Raw genomic sequence first — 24587 nt, 5'->3', positions numbered from 1 at the left:
AAGACAATTAAACATATTTGAAAAATCCTACTCATATTATTAAAAAGCAAGCCCCAAAGTACCTTGATGTGTGAACTGTCAGTAAGAAAAATAACTATGCAAGAAAAACAATTAGTCATTTATTCAAGTATTTCATACATACAAACAAATATAGGCAAGTCTAGATATAAGTCCTTTTTGGGCAAGTGACCAAACACTAAGTGCTAGTCAGAACATTTTCAAGTTGATCTACATGCTCTTCTATTTCCAGCCCTCCTTGTTTTGACTAGAACCAGAAAAGAGAAAGGCCCAGAAAAAATGAGTGAAAAAATTGAACAATGTTTTTTAAACTTGAGAAAAAGTTCCATTTTATTGAAGTCCAATTCTCATTTTACTCAGTCTGTTTCTCCCTGTTGCTAGTGATAAAGAGATAGAGGTGAAATAAACACTGAACAAATGTTGAATAATAATTATTTTTCATACTCCTGCATATAACTTCTGTCACCAAGTAGTAACTCATAACTGTTAAGTAAGGAAATTAAATGGTGTAATCTAGGACAAATCTTCCTCTAAGAAGAGAGGCTTATTCTCAGATTTCCAGGGCTTGGACATTGTTTATATATGTATGATTAATATTAACATTCTTTTCATGACCCATCTGTGACCCATTGTTTCAGTTCTGTGGTCTTCCACACTATTTACAGATGGAGCTTTAGGCAGGCAGATGCTATGCAGCTCAAGCCATACATTTTTAATTTACTGATGGCAGCATTTCTTTAGATGACATGGAGTAGACTTTTTTTCTCTTTTACATTAATTAGTTTCTGTTTGCAAGGTACTTGGGAGTAGTAACAGTGACCTTCCAATTTGTCTGTTCTCTAATTTCATGTGCTGTTAGTAGGCGCGGAAAATTGGTAGGAATGATAAATTGTGAATCTACCATTTTTATTTTCACATTTTTTTTACTTCCCAATTTTCCAGATGTTTTAAAATGCCTGTATCTTTCTCATGTCAAAGGCACATTGCATAAACTATTATGCTGCCATTCTGTGAGCAGAGTCTTTGGAAAACTATCTCCAGGTAAACAGCTGCAAACAGCCAAAATAGAAATTCAGCTCTTTTCCTTTGTCATTGATGTAACACAACCATAAACCCTCACTGGGATAATTTAAAAGCTATGTCCCCTTAGTTTTGCATAGATCAGACATGCTACTGGAGCCAAAATGAGTCTAATATGCAATGAAAGTTCAGGCCAAAATTTAGACCTAAATTAAAAGACCTCCAAATGGTCACACAATTCATGCAATAACATAATGTTGTACATTTTTGTAGACATCACAACTGTATTCAGGCCTGTCACAATACAAGCCATATCTACCAGAAATAATATTCTTGCAGAGGTGGGAAGTTCCAGTTTGACCACTGATATGCCACCATGCTTCGTAGCTACCATGCTTTCCATGGACTGGGTGTGAATTTTAGTGCAAATTATTTGCACATAGTCTAATACCTCATTACTTTAGTAAATACATTGATGATTTTTAAAGGAATTCAACTTACATGAAGCAGTGCAGGAGGTGAGACAGAAAACTACATTGAGTGGATACTGGGAGTAAATGGGTAAAACATAAAATGTTACTGGTGGGGGAAGCAAAGGTCCTTCTCTTCTCTGAGGTGATAAAGGTAACAGAAGTGTCTTTGGGGAAACTCTCTGAATAAAGTTGATAGGATGAAATTATGTAGCATCCTTGTCAAGTTATTCTGCAGAGGTATTTGAAAAGATGAAGCTAACCAAGAGCCAGAAGAACTAGTGGAAACCAAGATCATGGCAAATGAGACTGGCTGGATTGTAGATACTGAGATAAAGTAATTGGTTTGCAGAAAATCTCAAGTGGTAGTTATGCAAGGCCTGTGACTGTGAATATATGGGTAGGCTGGAGAGGAATAAAATAGGAACACTGATATTGTAGAGGGGATTCAGGAGATAAATCAAATACTTGTGGAGAAAAACTGAATTTATCCATGGGATGCTGGAAAAAGCTTCCTGCTATCTGGATTCATAGAGACGTCTTGGAGGGAAATGGAAGAGCTGTGATTGTCAGTGTTTGGAATGTTGTTTGGGAGCCTGAAGAGCTGATGTGATGGCTGTGAGGATACTATGCAATGGTTTTAAGTATCCTGTATTTTCAGTGTTTGTTAAGATGATTAGGTAAATGCGTTCACTTGGATTCACAGAATTCCTCAACAAACCTACCAGAGAGGGAACCGATGTTTTGAATTCCTCACATTTCAGGCATAAACTGTAACCAATACAAAGCTTTGAAGGTTTTGGCTCAGTCTCTTCCTGGCTTAGCTTGTGGCACGAGTTTGCACCAGAAAGTCAGAGTTCACCTGAAATGGTGGCATTTACACGTGCTCCATGGCAATGCATGGCGATGATCTTCATATGAAAAGGTAAGATATGTGTGACCCTTTCAGTGAGTAAGACATGTCCAGAAACCTGGAATCTGTGTTCACCACAAATGCTCCTAGGTTTGATTTGGGCACGTCTATCTGCTTAGTGGTGTAAGTCCTCTGGTGGGCTTCTGTCTTATTTTGGCTGATTCATTATATGCTCAGCCCTACTGAAATGTAATAAGGAGGTACCAGCTACTTCTGAGCTGGCACCATGGAAATCTCTAGCTCCCAGCCATTCTTGCAGCCTGCCTGCAGCACAGGCTTGTAATTTTGACCTTACATAAATCTTATGAAAAGATAAGGGCTGCAGTTAAATCAGTCCCTCAATAGCTGCCAGAAATGTCAAGTGTAGCGGTGAAGTACTCTGTCTTGAGAGAATAAAGCAGAAAGCGAGAGGCAGGAGAAGAAAGGCTTCCACATGCTGGCAGTGTTGGAGGAAGTACAAATCTTTTCTGGAGGCCTGGGGAAAACCGGGTGTTAAAGCCCTGAGAGATGACTTTGACCTGGAAGAGAGATGAAGAGCAATCAGACTTACTGGAGGGGAAGGGAAATTTAGTCTGCAATCTGGTCAGTTCTCTGAAATAAAGAGAAAGAAAAAAGGACTAGGGAAACATGAGTTTTCAATTATAGCTTGAATTCAGAAAGTTTGGCAAAGCCAGATGAATGGGAGGACATAGGTTGTTTTTTACACTGTACTGCAACAGTGCCTGTTGGTGACCAACATTAAGAATAACCCTTTTGTTCATTCTTTTGATTACAACTTAAAAATGCCCATATTTTAACCACATCTATGGTAAATTTTCTTCCTAACTTTGTTTTAGCCAGAAGAACAAACTCTCACCAGGACTTCAGTTCTGACCACAAGGGAATTTCAAGTTTTGCAAATTTTTTGCAGTTTTTACTGTTGAATTTTCCTGAGTTTAGCTCTTCACCTGTATCTGACTGGCACAGCCTACTTCTTAAGAAGTGGTATTAAAATTTAATAAGCATTTCTAATTGCCATTTGTTTTATGCAAAGACCCAAGAAGCAAATCAGAGAGCTTATATCTCCTGTAACACTATAACACAATTTTGCAGAAGTATAGGTTTCAATTTCCTGATCCAGCGATTACATCAAACAAAGAGAAATTGTTTATATTGCTACTCAGATTGCTCAGCTGAAAGCCATTTATCAAACATAGCAGATAATCAAACATTAGTAAAACTAGCTTATAACTCTCCTTCTAACACTGCACCTGTAGAAAACAATTGTTTCCCTGGTTGGATGCCAGGTTAGAGCACACTACAATCAGTCTTTCAACACAGAGTAGGCACAGAGGGGAAATATGGAATAACCCATTGCCAAAGAAAAATCATTGTTAGGACAGGTGCTGGCTGAAGTTTGCATGATGTGTTCTGTATAGGTTAAGGTAGGTATTAAGTGTGTTCATATTAAATATACTATAAAACAGCTATGAAAAGTGAAAACTACTTGTCAGAAACAGCAGCATTTCCCCACTGAAAAACTGAGTTTGTTTTGCTGGAAAAAAAAGAAGTCTTATAGGTTAGTGTTGTTCACTGTCTCAAAAGAGCCATTTTGCAAATACTATGTTTATAAGTAAAGTAATCCCAGCACCTTTTCCCTTGTATAGGAACTCTTGTTACCCTGAAACAAATTGATAAGGGAAGAGGAGGGTAACAAATGAACAGGCTGTTTGATGAGCAGCGTCAGAGCAATTTTTAACTTTCTTTACTCTCCCCTTTCCTGATCAGTTAATTTCAGAGCTGACATTACAATTATCGAACGTACAGATGAAAGAACAAGACTGGATTGTGCCGTGCCCTGCCACTGAAGGCTGAGAAGCAATCAAGGTCTCAGTGAAGATGAAGATCAATATCAGAACAAGCAAGTGTACTTTCCATGTGGTTTGAGGCCACTTTGCTCACCAAAAAAGCAAACACTGTATTTGGTAAAATGCATACGCCAACTCATGGAACTTTATCCAGATGAATCTTCACTGATGTGTGCTCAAGAAATTGTGGTCCAAGAGCTAGAAAATCACTTTATGAAATTTACTTCCAGTCAACCTTCTTAGTGACAAATATTTTCCCTTTACATAATGTATTCTAGGAAATATTGCAGTTTCATTCACTTTATATAGCGAATGCCTTCTGAATGGCAGAGCATTCTCTCCATCACAGTTACTTTTACAAGGCTGAGTCTTGGATTTTGACTGGCTAAAAAACTCCAAATGTATCTGTATCATTAGTCAAACTAATTGATATAAAATAATCATCCTAGAATAATGCTTTCTGTGGCTTATAATGATTGATATACTCAAATAAAATAAACCAATGGGACAACACCTAAATCCTGATTTTTAAGGGCTGCTTAATTCAGGAAACTTTTGGCTCCGGAGACGTATTTTGTAGGTGAGATCATAATAAGGCTGAAAGATAGTTTATCAGGTTTCAACTGTCTATTTTGGTGTAAGATTCCACAGCACGCTTTGCAAATGAAGGGAAAGTTATCAAGTGGCTTTCTGAAACTTGTTTAAGAAGTTGGCTGCTGCCTGAAAATTGCACTGGGGGTTTCCTGCTGTAAATGGCAAAGAACTGAATCTGTCTGCCCTAAAAAATAATTGCATGTTATTTTTGCATGGTGATTGCGCTGGCTCATGAAAATTTTCTGAAATCAGTTTCTCTGGCTAGGGCTGTTAAGAAAATTGCACTGTCCTGAATTATGTGTCAGATTTTTCTGATATGGATGGAGTCATAAAGATTTTCTTTGTACTGGTAGTGGAAGTTTCAAAGTCATTGGCAGGCCAAAGTTTATACAGGCTAACTGTAGAAAGATTACCTGTGGGACCATTTGTCTGGCTCTAATATTTTTTTGCTATTTGCCTTGTGCTTCCTAACCTTGCCTTTTTCTTGGTGTCTTTGTAAGGCTGATGAGAGGGGAAGAGGATGCTAGCAAATTGAATCATAGAGATCTCTGCAACAATGAAGGGTTTTTAAATAATGGAAAACAATGAAGTAAAGTCAGTTAAGTAAGAGATATCCACAATTTGGTTCTTACGACCATCACTAGATTATCTGAGAAAGATTTTTTAACTGCATTTTAAAGATAGTGTAACAGCATTTTGTCAATTAACACTGTAATTATATTTCACTTATAAGCAACATTTTAGGCAGTTACACTGATAGATATATAAACAATATTTGATGGGGAGTGTATTATTTACAGGTTTTTCCACAACACACCAGGATTATGTTTGAAGGCTCTGCATGGAAATTGAAAAAGACAAACCGACAAATTGTTTTGGCAATTTCTCGGTACCTTGTTTCCAGGACAATATTTTGGCCATTATTACACCTTGCTGTAACAATTTCTTCTATCACTCTCCATGAATAGATGCAACTGACTGCTCCAAAAAAAGAGATATGAGAGATAATACTTTGCTGAGATGTGGTTTGATCCTCTAAATGCTTACATTTTATCCGCTATAAAATACATTACTGTGCTGACTATGCAGCATAAGATACTTCAGGGATCAAAAATACCCTACCATTTCTTTTAAGTCACTATATTTCTTTTGGAAAGAAAAAGAAAGATGAGATCTACTAATTTGATGAGGACTGTAAGGTACAGAAGACAGAAACACTCAAATAGTGTAAACAACTCAGCTATTACCTGTCTTAACTTATGTCCCATATGCCAGACTATCTAAAATTAGCTTCAGTGATGTTACAGGGCAGTCTAGGTACAACTTGTCTGGCTTCAGATCTCTTCTGCTGAATGCAGGAATAGTTCAAAGAACTGCATGATGTGAGAGGAGATCGTTGGATACTCCTTTTTCAAACAACTCCTAAAGCCTCATGTAAACTGCTGAGGACAAAATTATTTTCAGTAGCTCTTGCTCTTCCCCTTCAGTCTTCGTGGGCAGTGTCCTTGTGCGACAAAAAAATGCTTCTCCTTTCTTACAAACCTATGCAACATTGCCAAGGGTCTTCCCAGATACCCTCTCTTTTTTTCTCTGGGAAGAATTTCTTGGAGATGTTGAATTGGTAGGTATGAAGAGAGAGAAATGAGGAGCGAGCAAGCAAAAGAGAGAAACAAGCATTATATCACAGTGTAGTTTCTTCCTGGGCGAATTGCAGACTAGGTTAGAATTACTCACAGGACTATCTTTTGCTTCTGATTTTCAAAGGTTTCTTTTATTCCTGTCATATGCAGAATGGCACAAATAAACTAATAAGAAAATACTGATAGACATTCCAATGCTTGATAAATAAAATCATAGAATTATAGAATCATAGAATCACAGAATAGTTTGGGTTGGAAGGGACCTCTAAAGGTCATCTAGTCCACTCCCCCTGCTGTGGGCAGGGACATCTTCAACTAGATCAGGTTGCGCAGAGCCCCCTCCAGCCTGACCTTGAATGTTTCCAGGGATGGGGCATCCACCACCTCTCTGGGCAACCTGTGCCAGTGTTTCACCACCTCAGCGTAAAAAAAAATCCAACTAGGCATGGAAAGATATGGATCTTCTTTCGACTAATTTGAACACCGTAAAAAATGTTGCCCTGGCTGACTTCCACAGCATTGCTGTGCCTTGTTGAACAGGAGCCACTTTTTTCCCCCAGAGTCAGTGGTACACCTGTAGCAGGCACTTTGACTTTAGAAAGTCTACGCAAGCAGAGGCACCAGGGTCTAGCAGAGACCATGAACCCTAGGGAGATAACCTGTTCTCTTATCTGAGCTCAGGTCACCTGAGAGCAGGCTGTAGCCTGGTTGTATGGGTGTGTGCTGGATGAACGGTAATAAGGACACTGGGAGGTGAGCTCAGTTGTAGTCTTTGTACCTTCCGAACCTGCCAATAGCTGAAGCATTACAAAGAGCAGGGAGAGGCAGGGTCATGCCCTGCACTCCTTTGCTGTGGTATTGTAAGTATTTTTTCTGCTTTGAAATGAAAACACTTTGACATCCCCTGAACAGCAGTCTGTGCCAGAAGATATGTGGGAAAGCCTGCAGTGGCAGAAAAAAAGGTATGATGTTATATTGTATTATTTGAGGAACAGAAAGGGTCACAGCACACTTATATACGTGGTGTTAGATGATGGAAAGCCCTCCTTTCGGTTTTTTTTTAGTATTTAGTCAAGTGATTTTAGGATGAAAGGAACAGTAAAAATATCACATGCGATATTATTATTACTTTTGTTATTTTCACTGACATCCCCCAAATTGATACACGGCCTGAAAAATGAATTACAGACATATATAAATATGCTATACCAATGTCTTAGGTATAATATCTATTTTACACTGCAGTTGTTGAATTTTGAGGATGCCAACCTTAAGGAGGTAAAACTGTGCTGTTTTACAATCAGCAGTACGTGGTGGGTGTGTAGATAAGAGGGACAACAGTCACACAGGAGTTAGAAGATCAAAGAATTCAGGTTCTTGCTGGATCACAGCCCTTCTCTATAGCTGTGACCAGCTCCTCGGAGTTGAAACTGAAACGGGAAAAAATGAGATGTTTCACGCCCTGTGTTGGGACACTCAATCAGGCAGAGGAGCCTGCGCTCCTATACAGCTTTTGGAAATGAATGTATTCCTAGGGCTGCTGTCTTGGGGGGGGGGAGGCAAGTGCCAGAATACAGGCAGGCAAAAGGCACTCAAATACTTGTGCTATTTTAAAAGCTGAGAGAAACAGTGACCTGACCACTTTCTTGGGGAAAGCAAGCCTAGTATCTATATTTGGGAGTGTCCCAGACTCTCTGGGTACCTTGTTTAGGAGTGCAGCTCTTGATGCCCTCACTTGTAAATTGGTATCAATAGACCTTCCCAGCTTGCTGATGGTTACGAGGATGATAACCGGTGATATCATTTCACTGTCCCAACAACACAGGATCACAAACTCCAAGTCCTACAGTTATGGTTCCTGTAATTACCAAAACTGGATAAGAAAAAGTGTAGTGTTTTTGAAGCGAAGTATTTAAGAGCAGGTCAGTACATGCTTTGACTTGAGTATATGACCTGCAGAAATTTAGTCTTTATTCTACTGAGCTCTACTAAAATGCACAGTTTTCTGAATTGAATAAAGTTCAAGTTTTGAATTTTCCCAAATATTGATATAGTGCCAGGTCCTTGAAGACAATGTGAATAGGACTGCAGCCTTAACGTAATAAAGCACTTAAGAGAGTGCTTAAATTTAAATTTAAGTGTGCACTGTGCTTTGCTGTGTGAGAGCCCATGGAGGGTTGGAACTGCAAACAGTGAAGTGGAAGGGAATGTGATTTCGTACCGAGGGCACACACTGTGGCTGGGGACCGCTTGCAATTCCTCCTGTATGCGTAAATAGATCTTATCTGCCAAAGAAAAACATTTTACTTTGGTTGATGAGGTCTGTTTGTTGGAAGAGGTCTTTTGGCCAGCAAATCAATTCTTCCTGAAAAATGCCATTAAACCTTTAATTTGAACCAGGCAACCAACAATGACAGACAGAAGGGACTGGTTCACAACTCCATTAGCATTGAATTATGTTGTTGTGATGGCAAATATTGTAGTTTTCACTAGAACACAGACCTTCAATCTCCAGCCATCTCATTCAAAGAACGTTGCACGTTTTCATCTAAACAGTGACATGATGAAAAGTATGCTTTTTATTAAATGCTATACATTTTGGAAAACATGTATGTTCTGACGAAGTGTCATGTAGAAAAAGATTGAAACATTTTGGTGATTATTATTTAAAATAATCTTTCAGAAAGTATTCATTACTTTTTGTATACATTTTGAAAGCCTTTTAAAACTCAAAAGCTAGTAAAAGCTTTTCAGTCTTGCAGAAATGAAATGTTTAAATTGATTTTTTATTTCTGCAGAACTTCTTCAACAAGAAAGTCGTAGCTGTTTTCTTCCCTTCTGTTTCTGAGTGGAAAATAAAAACAAAAAGTCCAAAACAGATTGTGGTCAGAAAATTAGTGTTAGACCATAATTCCTCTTGCCACTCAGTTATTGATACTAGTTCAAGCTATAAGCTATGCAATACCAATTATGAAGTGAGCAGCTTAATTTAAAGCTTCTAGATACGCAAGCATACATAAAAATATGTATGTATGCACATATATGTATGCATGCATATATATACACACACACACACTCATTTTCTCTTGCTCAACATTTTCTTTAGATCATGAATGCTGCATTTGCTCACTGAAGCATCTCTGGTGCAGGGTTTGTAATGTGCTCTAGATTCCCGTCTCAGCCGACTTAGTGGACAGCAGATACTTCTGCCAGTCTGATAGTATCTAGTTACAAAGCCAAGGGGTGCATATTTCAGTAGAACACTCTGAGATGTTGAAAGATGATACTCTGAGACAGAGAAGGGCATATCAGCCATTGATTTAGGTCACAGAAGCAATTCACTACCACATGAATATCATTAGTTGAATGTTATAGCCAAACATAGTAAAAACCTTTAAAAATCTCATCTGTGATAAAGGTTGGCATTAACATTTCAGCTTTTCCCAAAGTGTTATACCAGCCCATTAATCTTAGCAGAAAAATACTCTGATTTTGCTAGAATACAGTTGCTCATATAATGCATATAATGCAAAGTATAGAGTGGGTTTGGTGGGTTTTTTTTTGCATTTGTTACTTTGTACTTTAAAAGAACCAACTGTAAATTTGTGGGTGATGTCACCATTGAAAAAATTATATATGGATATGAATGTAAATAGCTATTCTTTTCACACCAATGAGGTTAAAACACGTGTTTATGCCTTCTGTCCAGAGAGAGGATTAAAAAGAAATAATCCCATGACTACATTTGTAGCGTTGCTGTCATAGTTTTCATTTGCAACCAAATAAAAATGAGGTTAATACCATGAATATTCCTCTTACTGCTGGACTTGTCTGTTTACTTGCTTGCAGACATGGCATATACAAAGGTTTTCAAAAAGAAAATGTTACCACTGTTTTAGCAACAATTGCTTTATGCCCAAAGGTCCACCAGTGGTCCTTACACGACAAGCAGAAATGCATTGGCTTGGACCTCTTCCTCTGCTCTGAATTTGGCCAGCTCTTGTCTGTGCTGCAAAAAAATCCACATTATGAGTTTTGTTCCAAAGATAAAGAGCCACTCAAAGTCAGCAAGGCAGATGTAAAAATGTCATAAAAGGTATTAAAGAAAATCTATAGCCTTGGGAAAACAATTCATGACAAATATGCTGATGAAATAATCCGGTATTATTATTCAATAATTCATTTTATGAGTTCCCCTCACAAATAGGAGTGTGAGTGATATCTGCGCAGACCGGGGGGACTGGTCAGGGCCAGGATAGCTATGGGACCAGTAGAGAAACATGGACTCTTTTTGCTGCTACTTCAGTTGCAACTGGATCCAGAAGCCAGGGATAAGATACAGTGGGGAAGGTTTGAACCCAGAGACGTCCGTGGGAGTTTTATGGCCTACATATTTAACTGGCTTTCAGAAGCACCATGGAAACACCTAACTGTCATACATTATTTTCAGAGCTACTGAGAAGTCTGTTATTATTGTCATGGCAGCTGTTATACAGAAAAGGTAAATTCTCAAACACATATTTTAGGAGTATGATTCCCAAATATTTCATATTTCTGAAGCTCCAGTAATGCACAGATTTTTTTTAAAAATATCCCAAAATATTGAAACAACTTGGAGATTCACATATTCTGTAATATATTTGTTGTTGTACACTTACATTGGCTACCAGGATTTCTTTTAAAAAAGGTTCAGGATGTCATATTTCAGTGACCTTCTCTCTGTTTTATCATTTACTTTGTTTTGGTTCACTGTCTATCTCTTTTTTGTCATATTCTTCATGTTTTTATTTCTACATTTAGTTTTTACTACTCTTCCTTTGTCAGTATCCTGCCATTTTGGTTTTCAGTTTATTATCTATTTTTGGTTACTTCTGTCTTTTCAGCCCTTTTTCAGTCCCCTGCATCCCTCTGTTTCATTGCTCATCTGCTTGCTCTATTAAGCCTTCTCTTTTTCATCAGCAATTTCTTCTATTTTGTGGTCTCATTTGATGCTAAGCTCATGTGTTTAGCCTCATGGGATGACATCCCTCACGCTGTTTGCAGAAGACTTGCTCAGTTAATGATTACATTTAGTTGCAACCATGTCAGATGGATGCTGGCGGGATGGCAGAGGGATAGGTGTTCCCTAATTGCACACCAAAGTGTAACTAACTCCTCATTTGTGAAAGCCCTGATCCACCTGGTAGAGAAGTCTGGGAAAAGACTGAATCAGGTGCAAAATAAGAAAGATCTTTTGGTTTTCTCATGTTCAACCATGAACAGTATTGAACTAGTGCAACAATTGCTTTTTCTCTCTAGATTGAGAAAAAAGGGCAGCTGTTCCCGAGCCACTGGGAGTGGCGTCTGTGCCATGAAGTGATGCCGGTCATGCTGCTGCTGGTGCTGCCTACTTGAAGCTCCAAAGCAAAATGCAAGCCATTCAGGCTGATGCAGTAAAACAGATACTGCCTTTGGACCCTTTGGGAGATGGTAGCACTGTGCTGTTAAACTAACACCTGTAAATGATGTAGAGGATCATATCTAAAGCAACTCTATTTCCCTCTGAAAACTCAAATCCCTTCCTTGGCAGTCTTTCTACATGGACACCTTCTTTGAAGCATGCTGTTGGTCCATGTGCATGGGGTTTTCTGACTCTGACACAAAAGTTGCCACCTCAGGCCAAGTGATTTCCATAAGCTTCAGGTTTCAATGAGAATCCCACTTACAGGAAGTCGGAGAAAGTGGTCAATGTAAGTTGCTCCAAATCTTTTGGTTTGTTCATCTGTCCAACTTCCACAGCCCGAACAAAGTTTTGTCATGCCCATTAACCAGAGAATTACCTTCTCTTTAACTTCAGCTAAAATTTTATGTGCATTTGTGAGTTAAACGAGTTGATTCTAATTTGAAGTTTGTTACGCAAAATTGTAAAAGTTAATTTTCTAAAATGTCTTTCTATTCATTTGTTTACATTGCTTGTCATTTATTATGTTTTTGCCACAGTTCCAACCTAGGAAGGAAAAGCACAGTGTTCAAACATTATTCTGCTGACTTACTTCAAGAGCGTATTCTAGTCACTAAATATTACAGGCTGTAGCCATTGAATTGGATAGCGAAATAGGAATTAGCGTAGATTCTCATTAAGAAAAACATGTAAATCTCTCTGACTGTCTTGACTCCTATTTTTAATTACCAGTGTGGTTCAAGACAGGTAACAGGAAGGATTTTCCCTGGTATGATAAAGTCCTGCCAAGGACAAGTTCTGTGCGTTTGTAGCACAGAAAACAAGGTGTTTACTAAAATTTCCCTAAAGAATTATTTAGTCAATGCCCTTGATACTGCTTTGCAGGGCAAACAAAGGTATTTCTTCATTGCCACATCAGGAAAAAATAAAAGAATAAACATAAAAGTGACTCTGCATACACACCTTCCACTTGATATCTTTCCAGATCACTTTACAACTTTCAATTTTTCCATGTCTTCAGCTGCTTATTTGTATGCTGTAGGGACACCACAGTCCTGATGCTTCACTAGATAATGACTGTCTGTATCTATGCTGCCAGCCTCTGGTGTCTGGGAACAAACAGCATTAGAGATTAGAGGTATGAAGGAACAAGAACTTCCATCCTGTTGAATAGTTTTCCACTTCAAAGTGTATTTTCAGTCCAAAGAGGAGAAAACAATAAGTACGTGAAATTATCTTTCGGTTACTTCTGAAAAGGATGAACTCCTTTTCCTTTCAGCAACCCGTGCATGGTTACTAAAATATTTGGCAGTGTTTATGTAGAGTACTTGTCTTTTAATTAGAGGACGAGCTAATCCTTGCACTTGGAATGTGTGAACAATATGCTGGAGAAGAGTCAATGCTGCAGTAGTGGTATAACAGATTTTCAACCTAGAAAACAGGCTGGAGAAAAGTAGCCCGCTTTTTATAACATTTGTTCCTAAAATTGAATTTCTGACATCCATTCAAAGAGAAATAAATACTGACCTATCACAACATTCTTCCTTCCCAGAACTGGAGACACAAAAACAATAAATTACGTATGTTTGCAATTATACTCTCAGTGATCTAGAAGTGATCTGTAAAACCCAAGTGTTTTTCCTGAGAACTCTTCACCATACGTCGAACCTTATAAACACCTTTCTAAGCAGAATATGCTTTTCACAATGACTTTTTTTTTTTGCATTTACGTAGTAAGATAAACTATGACTTCATTATTTGGCAAAATCTGCAATGGCATCTACCCAATTTTACAACTTTGTCTTTACAGTTATTACATGACATAGTTCAAAATTTATCTATCCACCCATCAGGGTTCATTTTCCATAGATTGCTAAAGTGCGTTACAGGTATCTTTGCTTATTATTTTCTAACTTGCAGTTTTACTCCTGGAATACTGCTGAAATAATTAATATAATGGATAATTTGAAAAGCTTGGAAATGCCTTACTACCTTTTAAAAAAGCTAGGATTTTAGCTATTTATCTGAACATAATATCTTTCGTTAGAGAAATGATTCTCAGGCTTTTTGAAAATGTACCACTCTCTCTTGGACAAAGTAATCCTTGTAATGTTTACCCTCCCCAATAGTTTCAATCCCAGAAAGGAAAGATGCAGCATAAACTTTACATATGAAGAAGTGGGGTAAAAAGTCAAATCTGAATTGTAGTATGAAACTTACTACAGCCAAGGGAACTGCCTCCCCTCACTGTGGTGGGCTTTGAATCAGGCACTGAACACACACAAGATGTACTTTTTTATTGTTGGTTGGATGTTAGAGTAATTTGATGTGGATCCTCACTAAAAATCATAGATACATCTCTCCCCTCTGCAGTCATAATCTAGTTCTGTGTGGAGAGACCTAAAGTATTCCAAGTTAGTGTTGGCTCACGGACGTGATGGAGTTTAGCTTAGGCTCTCATCTTTGCTTAAAGGAGACTGTCAACAACATTTGAGTTAGCAAGTTTAGACTTAGTCTGGGTACTACCAGACTCTGTTTGTGCAAACAAACGTGAGTCACTGTGGTAACAGAATCAGACATCTCTAAAAATGGCGGGGTCAAGGGAGTCCTACATTCACGTTACTATTGCAGCTTTGAAGAATTTATGCTTTAATAGATGAGAGGGGATTAACCCACGCCATTGCATTTTACTGCTTGGGAAAGGACGGGTGACTCCATGTACAAGACAGCAGCAAAAGGGTGGTGATTTATTCACATTGGAAGTCCACCAACATCTAAAATGTATCTGTTTCTTGAAAATGTGGGGCTTGATTTACCACCTCCAAAACCTAAAAAAAAAGTAAAGTTGCACCTTACTTAGATAAACAGCTTAAATTGCCTTAAGTTGGTGATTACAAGAACTTAATTCCTCCCCTTCCATCTTTACATTTGAAAAAAGTAGAATATTGGATTGTGTTTTCAAGATGCGATTTTTTTGCTTAAATAGTATTTTTAATGAAATTCCTCAATACTTGGAAGCTATTAACACCTTATTTAATGTAATGGGAACTATTTTTTTTTCCAGGTATCAACAGTGCTAGAGTTTGGCCGCATAGTAATTTATACTACCAGCCTTCGTGTGGTGAGAACCACTTTTGAAAGATGTGAACTGGTTAGAAAGATCTTTCAAAATCACAGAGTTAAATTTGAAGAAAAAAACATTGCTCTGAACAGCGATTATGGAAAAGAACTAGATGAAAGATGCAGGAGGGTCTGTGAAGTTCCCTCACTCCCTGTTGTGTTTATCGATGGTCATTATCTTGGGGTAAGTAAAGCATGAGCCTATGTTTTATTCTGCAGTCTGTAAGGACAGATGAAAATCTTGATGAATGAGAAGCAGGGTTTTTAGAAAATTGTTTGCAATGCTGGAATGATGGGAACAATCAAAGACAGAGATCCCTTTGTGGTATGTGCTGCACAGATCCACACTGATAGGTTTGATCTGAAGATGTAGAAGATAACCGGGGAGAGGCTATCAAGAGGGGAATAAGATGCAGTAATACAATCTAAGCTATCCCGTGTTTCTTAAAAAATAGCTTATCTTTGTAGTTGAAACCATGAAAATCTAGAGAAATGGATTTTTTTCCTCATGGGAACTGGTATATATGATTGACCCAGGAAGATGAACACACATAGCATAAGTCTGCCATTTAGTAATATCTGTGTTGAATACGAAGCTAACAGCTTGGAGTGTCAGACCTTAGACATGCATTGAATTTTATGTGATGTAGTCTGTATCAGGCATCTGTAATCAACTGAACATTGTTTTAGGTACAGAATTGGTTAATACTTGATTTTAGAAAAGTCTAGCAGTAAAAGAGAGAGAAAAGAGAGCAGAAAAAGAGAGAGAAAACCAACTCTGCCCTGTTGCAAGACATAAACTCCAAATGGAAAACTGTAGTCCAAATTTGTACTCTGGTACTCTGGGTCTAAAAGCCTGTTGATATTTCAAATCACCTTTTCATTGAGGCCAGCCTGTACTTTCGAAATGCATTTCTCAGAAACTGAAAAAATCAGAATTTAAAAGAAAAAGATTCTGGAAAGTGGCACAAAGAAAACAGCTTGAGAGCTCAGAGAAGGTATTTGTCTTGAGCAGTAAAGAACTGGCAATTAGGACCAACAGCGAGACTGTGATTTGTGAAGGCAAACTATATTTACGCACAGCGGGGTTATTGTGTTTGTATGGCTTAACACTTTCATTTTCACAAAAGATTTAACTAATGAAATGAAATGCCATCAACAATCAGGCATAATTGATATTGGGTCTGTATAAACACTCAGATACCCTTTCCCCCCTTTCTCCCTGTCCCCTTTCTAGCTCTCTGTGTGCTCTGCTCGAGGCGGGTTTCCCCGAGCACTCTAACAAATGCGTTTGCTGGCACAGGGCTCACCGGATCACTGCAGCAACTGCAAAATCCCCTGTGTGCAGAATATTAGCAGACAGTGATTTTTACTTCCTAGCAGAGGGTGCTTTTATCAAAAACTTGAGTCACGGTGTTCTCCAGCCAGCCAGGAACAGACGTGCTTCGTTCAAAAGTCACTTAAAATTCAACAGGATTCAGATAAAGGTTCGTTCACCTAATTGTCACATTAAAAATAAAAGTAGTGAGTTATGACCGAGTCCAAGAAAATCTCAGTCCATATGTGAGTAATTTGTCAAAAGAATTCAGTTAAAAAAATGAAATGGATTGAACAAATTATTTGCTCAGCTCTAGGTGAAGCCTGGTTACAGTCATTTTGGTGTGATGGATGACCCATTAATTCACTGCTGCTTTTTTTTTTACAAGATCATGGGAAACTTGTCTTTTAACAGAGGAGCAACAGTGTAACAAGCAATACAATCTCATTAAAACTATTTAAGTATTGTATGAGATATTTGGAGACATATAGAAAGGAAGGCAAGTGAATTAGAAAACTAGCTGTCTGTGGAAGGGACAAATCTAGCTGTCCAACTACCTGCTGACAGGTACTCAGTAGGTTTTACCTCCTGTAGGTAAAAAAATGAAGAAAGAATTTGCTATTCTGGTCTACAGGCATTTATTACAGCATGGCAACTCCACTGACATTGTTTAACACAAGGAAAAAAAACCTGGAAAAAACAGAACAAAATCAGATTTGGGGGGTGTTTTCTTTCTTCTTTTTCTTTTTTTGATTAAACTGATGAGGCACACTGTGGTTAAACGGAGCAGACTTTAGCTCCAGGAGAGGATTAAAGTTATTCCACGTAGCAGCAATAGTATTTGTGGAGAATCTGCTTTGTGGACAGGGAGCAGTCCAAGAGACGCCTGCTCTGCTCACGGGGAGCATCACGGCCAGCCAGGATGGTGGCAGCCCTTTGCTCTGCCAATGTGGGTGCCCCTCACCTGTGCTCACAGACGAAGTTTCTGCCCTCCACTGCTCTCCACTAATTACCATCATACTAGGGAACACTGCTGCTTTGCATCTGTTGCTACAGCATCACTCTCTAATGTGCTTTGGTTGAGATGAACCAGGATGGGAAAACCAAGTTCAATGTGAGCAGAGCTAACTCGGGCAGCCCACTGTGGCTGCCAGTGGGAGCACGGCAGCTGGCAGGGCGATGGGAAGGGACAACCCCAGGGTGAACGTGTCACTTGCGCTGGCAAGGGACCTGTGTCCACACACTCTGTGTGGTAAATGTGGCAAAAGCCCATTATTTTATGGCAGTTTTTATTTCTTGGTCTTAATATGACTTTGTAAGAGAGGTTGGCATTCATTCATTTAGGAAGAGAAGTAAGGAGGAGGGGGGGGCACTTTGCATATCGAGAAGGTCTGGCAATGAAGTAATCGCCCCCCCAGCTATGTCAATGCCTGGTTGATGTGACACCTTAAGAAGACGATGCACCAGTGACTCCAAAGGCAGTAAGTTGGCTGGAACCTCCGCTGGGCTTGTGTTTCATTAAAATGCGATTGAGAACTGATTACGGAATTTGGTCTTGTTGGTAACAGTGGACATTTCTATAATGCCTTTTATGATAATTAACTTCTGATATGCAAATACAACACAGAAATCCGGAAGCCTGCTGTGTCAGTAAATTGATCATGCAATATTTTCTCTCTCTTTCTCTCTCTCTCTCTCTTTTTAAATTTTGAATATTTATTTCCTGGCAAATCCCTCCCTGAAGGAGATTGCATGTAGCAATACAAAGGAGAATCTATATTGAGCCAGGCACCTTTCAATGAGTCATAAGGAGAAAAAAACCCAACCCATAATTAAAATATGAACAGTTTTGAAAGAGTACGAGATTATTTTTAATGAGATAAATGTAACAAAAGCAGCAGAACACAGAATATGTCTATCTGATAAAGTATATGGTATATCTGAGCCATTCAGAAGCAGGGACAAGGTTGTTAGAGCACTGCAGGCTCTGTGGATAAATCTTCACAGTGCTGTGGAATTTATCATTGCCTGCACAGGGGGAAAAAAACAAACCAGCGACTTGGGCAGAAGCAATAGAAAAATCATATTTAGCCCCTGTCAAGCAAAGTCCTAGGTGCTGCAGTACAGAAGGTTTTTAATCTTCTCATTTTTTTCAGGATTGAATCATTGTATTTCTTGACACACACTGTCTAAATATCAGTCTGTCAGGAAATTGCAGGTTCTTTCTGCAGCATGCGCTTTACCAGCTGATCTAATCCCTCCTTTTCACCTGAGACTGTCTCCATCTGAAATGGAATTATGCCATCTGCTGGGACACCAAAGCAGAATAAAAAATGACTTCCAAAAACCAGAAAGCAACACAGAAAAAAAAAAAAAAAAAGGAGCATTAATTTACTCCTTTAGAAAGGCACCCAGGACTGTTAGAGGTTTATGTTATGTAAAGACACACACTGCTGGAAAAGGGATGCACATAAAAAAAGGCAAATAGAGTCATCTTTAGTAAACATGTTAGCTCATTGCATAGTAGTTTTAAAATACATTTATTTTATTTTTCACTTTAAATATGTGACTGAATTCAGTAGTCACCTGCCATATAAAACTACCTGAATCTTTTTCAAATATGGGAATTTAGTATTTTTTTCCCCTGAAGAAACTGTCTCCTATTTAGTTTTCCCAGCTGTAATGAATCCACAACGACATGAGATTTACAGTAAAATTATTTTATTTGACTCATTGGTTATGATTATTTCCTAAGAATGATGAGGCTACTTTTGTAATTGACTTGTAGAAAATATCCGTGTAACATATTTTTGTTATGCAAGTAGTAACAGTTCCCTTTTTGCTGCTTTCCAGTGGCCATATATGATTAGTAGCTCTCAATTGCCTCCATGCTTTGTTAAACACATTCTCCTGGCATTCGCTTGATGGGGTGGATATGAACGGCTCTGTGGCAGTAAAACTGTGATGTGATCATTGCATTGAGTCACCTAGCATTTTCCCACTTGCTTCTTCCATTTTGCAGTTTGACATTTCAGGAACAGCAGGGTTTAATTAATCTGATAGCTCTTTGCATATCAATCTTTCAGTTCTTTACATATCAAATCCAACATTTCTGGTGCTGATAGTATACTGCAGTGTTAATTTTCTCAGTTTATGGGCAGATTTACAGGCATTTATTCATACTCCATGTCTGTCTGCTGCCAAGGGGCACCTCGTGAGAGGTGTAGTGTTGCAGGCTGAAGAGCATGTGAGCTTTGGGCAAAGACAGAGGTATATACAGCCTGTCTCCTCACTAAGCTACAGTGAAGAAACATAGCAGGTCCAGTAAGGGTAAGGTGTGCGATTGCATTCTGCTGCCTTAGCAAGAGGCCTCTCCCGTAAACTTAGTAAAAGTTTCTTTTTAGGCAGATAAGGGAGGCAACTTATCTGCACAGCAAGTGTGTCCACAGGAGAGATGTTGCAGTGCCATGCTAATTTTTCCCTGTATATAAGGAAGCATGTGGAAAAGAGACTGCTTCCCAAAATCAGCAGGTATTCTAGCACAGCCAGGCGCAGAGCCATATACCTATGTGTATTCCTTGATGAAGAATTACACTGGGAAAATGGTAATGGGCTACATCAAAGATAGGTAAGCAACGGACTAGTTTAGTGACAGGACAGAGCTGGGGCACTAGGACATTTAATGGACCTTGGATTTATCCTAGTTCTGCAATTAGTGAGACTGTACCTGAAATACGATGCTAATTTCTGGACGTTCTCAAGAGAAAATTGGGAAAATATTTTGAAGAATAAAAATGGTCTCGAAAATCTGTTGAGTGGTTTATCCAAGTCTGTGGCATTTCCTTGCCAAAAGAAGAGCAAAGACCTGACCGCAGCCCCTGGGCTCCTCCACCATGGTAGAGAGCTACTGAAGTTGGTAGATAAAGGATTCACAGGCTGGTGCTGTGAAATTTAACTGGTTAACAAAACTGAAAACTCACTTCTCCCTGCTGCTTCTCTGAACGATATAGCCAGTGTCCCTTGTGCTCCTTATGTGAGTCTTAGGAGGGACAGACTCCTTAATGTTTCACATCCCTTTGTGGGTAATTGTGGACTGAGTACAGTCTAGGAAGAAAAAGAAAAGCATCACTTTCTGGTCAGAAAGCAGCTATTGGACTTAACAGCTGCTTTAATTACTCTATTAATTACAGACTGTGTGATAAGATTCACAGATCCAAAGGGAAGGTTAACCTCTGCAAGGTATCTTTTATTCAAATTTCACTTGAGGCAGCTGTTAATCAGAAAAGACACGCTGAAACGCTTAAAAACACTGATAGCCATTTGGACGTTTGGTTTTTAATTTTAAAACCATGGTAATGAGGCTTTCCACTTGGAAAGTAACAGAGCTGGCAATGTCATCTGAAATATAAACCCTTTAAAATATGAATCTATAATGGGAAACCTGTCAGACTTTTAATTATACTGCTGAAAAACCCAGTCAGCGTTATCACACAGCATCACTGTAACATGGAGCAGAAGTCACAGGGATGCTTTTGCCAACTGTTGTCGCAGAGAAGAGATCCTTTCCTAAACGGGGGCAAATCAGGGCTTGTCTGGCTTAGGAAATTTGCAGTGCTGCAATTACATCAATAAAGCTGCAAATCCTTAACGTCTTTGCATCCAATGGGTAGCGCAAGCTGTGTCTTAAGCCGCTGCAGTGTATTCGGGCCCTGAGCTAATACTCTGTGGGCCACCTTGGCAAGCCCTTGCTTTGAAACGCCAGTCACTCCTTTTGTCCATTCTGTGTGAAAGCAGAGAAAGATTAGAGGGTAAGCGTGAAAGGGGCTGACAGACTGCTAAAAGCTGCTCTGCTGTGGACACAGAGAGCCTAATGCATGTGTTGAAGCTGGTACACTCTGTGCCCGTGATCTATAACAGATTTCAATAGAAGAGTCAGCACAAGTAAGGCTAGCTGATCTGAGTCTCCTGTCATCTGCTGTGACTAATTAACCACAACTAATTACCTTGTAGACACTTCTTTTTAAAAAAAAAATCTCTTTGAAAGTGTAGCACTGTAAGAGTAGTGTTCATGGCAAAAGTGACATACACATCCACTAAAATATTAATATTTTGCCTTTTAACTGAAATGAAAATCATCAAACACAGAGTCAAAAGTGCTTCTTTTTTTGTACAAAGCCAGAGCAAAAAGACTTTGCACAGGGAAACTAACCTTAGCAGGGTGACATACAAAATCCTTTGCAAAGTTTTGGTGGCCCTTAGCTGGCTTTTGGTCTACACATTTGTTACCTCTGCAGTCCCCAGCGAGGCACTATGAATGGTTGGACACTAGCATGTACGTTACTGGTCCATATGTGTTCCCTGTGCTCCCCGGCAGCCTTTCCTGTACCTCCCAGTAACAGGGAGAGCAGTGCTGGTGGGGAGCTGAGGCTGAGAGCCCCTGCGGCTGACTGCAGGCAGCTCAAAGTAATGGCAAGTCTCAGCCCTGTGCCAGCATCCCACCACACCTCAGCCCTGTGCCAGCATCCCACCACACCTCCCAGCTCATGCCAGAAGGAAACCCAAAGGTGAAATTTAACAGTCTGGGCATGCAGGGAATAGCAAACTGGAGCATCGTGATGGCATGAACCAGCCATCACAGTCTAGATGTGGCCAAGCGCTCTTAGCAGCAGGTAAGAGCTGTGCGGTTACCTCTGTCTGTGCCTCAGTTTCCTCACCTTTTGTCGGTTTCTTGTGATCCACTGACTGATTAAAAGTGTCTGTAAGTATTTGGTAATATTTAGTATTCAGTGAATTTGGTTACATAAGTGAAGTGTAAGCATTCAAATGTGGCGCTCTAATTAGAAGAAAAGGGAAAAAAAAGTTCTACATCATCTTTGACACTTTCATTTTGTCTGCAATAATCTCCTAGCATTTACTTTCAGAAGGAAAAAAGGAAAACCACTTCAGTACTGCCTTGGTTCAGATCACAGAACCCCTCAGAGGCCTAATGTACTCAGACTAAATTATTATTATTCATTGTTGTGTCTGCCTTTAATGTTGTTACAGTATTTTCATTACCCTTTTTCTCCTTGTGTTATACATTAGGCTTATTATGTCTTAATTCAATGCTCAACTGCCAGAATATTTGAAATACAATTTCCTCTTCTCATTTTGCTGCATTCTCTGATGTGTTGTATATTTATAAAATTGTAATTTTTGACATGGTAACTAGACATATTTTTTATTCTGTCAAGAAGCATACCCTGTAAAATAAAGTGAACACAATCAGAATTTACAAGCTGTGTCACCTTTTACAAAAAGGCAATGCGATATGACACCTGGTAACGAACTGCAGGCACTTCTATCAGAACTGTGATTAGATTCTCCTCTCCTTCTAACTTTCCTAAGGTTGACCTAATTACAAAATACTTAATGTGAGTCAAATTTGTCCTCTGCCTGTTTAAGTTTTCAAGACCACATATTCTGATCATCTCTGTTTTTTCATGCTAAACTGGCTGACCTTTTTCTTCTTCTTACTAATAGGGTGCTGAGAAAATTTTGCTAATGAATGAATCTGGGGAACTGCAGGATCTCTTAACCAAAATTGAGGTAATTGTATTTCTGCAAACAAATATAAGGAACGTACATTAAATATTTGTAATTGAGAAGACTTTTTTTTAGCAGTTCCTTTTCTTCTGTTATAAACTGATGATGCCAAATGTTTTTTTTTTTGGTTTTCTCTTTGAATGAATGATATCATAGTATCACAGCCCATTAAGTTTGAGAAAATATGAATGTCAAACCAAAATGTCCATCTCTATTTTTTCTTGGTTTTGCCACAGCAGGAAAGGCAAGTCTTTTTCTCTTTTCCATAACTTTTGACATCATCTTTGGTATTTAACCTTCACCATGCCCTGGAGGAGTCAGGCTTCTTGTGTGGATGCTGCACCACTTCTCTGTGTACTGCAGTGAATGCATTGGGAACCTGCACATCTGCATTCTGGCTAGACCTAAAGCCGGTCATCTACAAAATCTGGGCAGATGCTGGAAGTTTCCAATTACGCCAATTTGCACAAATTTCAGATTACAGGTTATCATGCCTCTCTCTTCAGCTTTTAGTTTGCCTTTTCCATTGAAGTTCTCTGGTGCAAGTTTGCCTTTTATTGTGAACAGTTGATGCACGCTCCCTGAGGACACTTGAAGCGTGGGACTGCTCCCACAGCTTTGCTGTAAGCTAGGTTCTCTTCTGGTCATCACTTTTCTGCTGGCCTTGTGCTATTGGCTGCTCAAGGCGTTTTCTATTTTCCTTTGGATAGCCTGCAACAAAGAACATTTTGGGGAGACGTGTGTCATAATGTCTGGGTTATATGGATAGCTGTGTCCTTAGAAAAGGAATGTATTGCTATTAATTACCTTGTTATTTTGAAATCACTCCTAACCAAATTAAGATAACACATAAACTTCAGAAGTATGTAACATCAACATTAAAAATAGATAATGAGGACATGATATTTGTAAAAGACACTGATGAAAGAGCAAAAGAAAGCTACATCTAGTTGATTTAGCCCCAAGGTTTTTCTTTCCCTGCATTTAGCCAAACTACAGCATATGTTTTCCTAACATGCTTTCAGTAACTCTTTGTATACCATACATCTTTGAGTTTATCACAAAACGAGTATCTCTGTTTATGAAGCATGTTGGTTTCTTACAGTCAGTCTCCTTCCTGAACTCCTCCAAAAGTTCCAGTCATGCTGAGCCCAAGGGTTGTTCACCTCTGTCTTATTCAGGAGTTAGATTTAACACCATCCAGTAAATCATGAACTGCCTTGTCCCTTTGTGGTGCAGGTGGTACCTTCTGCATTTGTCTGGCCTGTTCCTTAACTCAGCAAAACTCTCCTTGCCTCATGACTCACTGTATGTATTTCTGTATAAAATGCAGAAGAACCTATTGAAGAATGTATTAAACCATATTGAATAACTAACCAGAAACTATTAAACAAATATGTACGTATGATTAAAGCATGCAACATTCTTGTTGTCTGACTGGAAAGGTTAGCTAATAAACCTCCTTAACATTTTTCATTACTTTGGAATGAAATATCCCCAGATCCTACTTTGGGGGGGTCATTATAACATTGTTACCTAGCCCAATGTGTGTCCCAGGGGTCCGGGGGGACCGGGTAAAAGTGTTCACAAAGCCACTTTCAATCCCTTATCAGCAGTCCCGG

The 24587-nt window shown here is 39.0% G+C and overlaps 1 protein-coding gene across 1 annotated transcript in view; it reads left to right on the top strand.

The window, feature by feature from the left end:
* Positions 1-24587, top strand: part of GRXCR1 (glutaredoxin, cysteine rich 1) — a 45428-nt gene that overhangs the window by 17553 nt on the left and 3288 nt on the right. The window contains exons 3-4 of the mRNA XM_009332458.1: positions 15007-15246; positions 22903-22968. Coding sequence (XP_009330733.1) covers positions 15007-15246; positions 22903-22968 — 306 coding nt within the window. The remainder of the gene's footprint in view (positions 1-15006; positions 15247-22902; positions 22969-24587) is intronic.

The sequence above is a fragment of the Pygoscelis adeliae genome, unplaced genomic scaffold, assembly GCF_000699105.1.
Source record: "Pygoscelis adeliae isolate BGI_AS28 unplaced genomic scaffold, ASM69910v1 Scaffold59, whole genome shotgun sequence".
Taxonomy (NCBI): domain Eukaryota; kingdom Metazoa; phylum Chordata; class Aves; order Sphenisciformes; family Spheniscidae; genus Pygoscelis; species Pygoscelis adeliae.
This window is presented reverse-complemented; position numbering and strand designations above follow the sequence as displayed.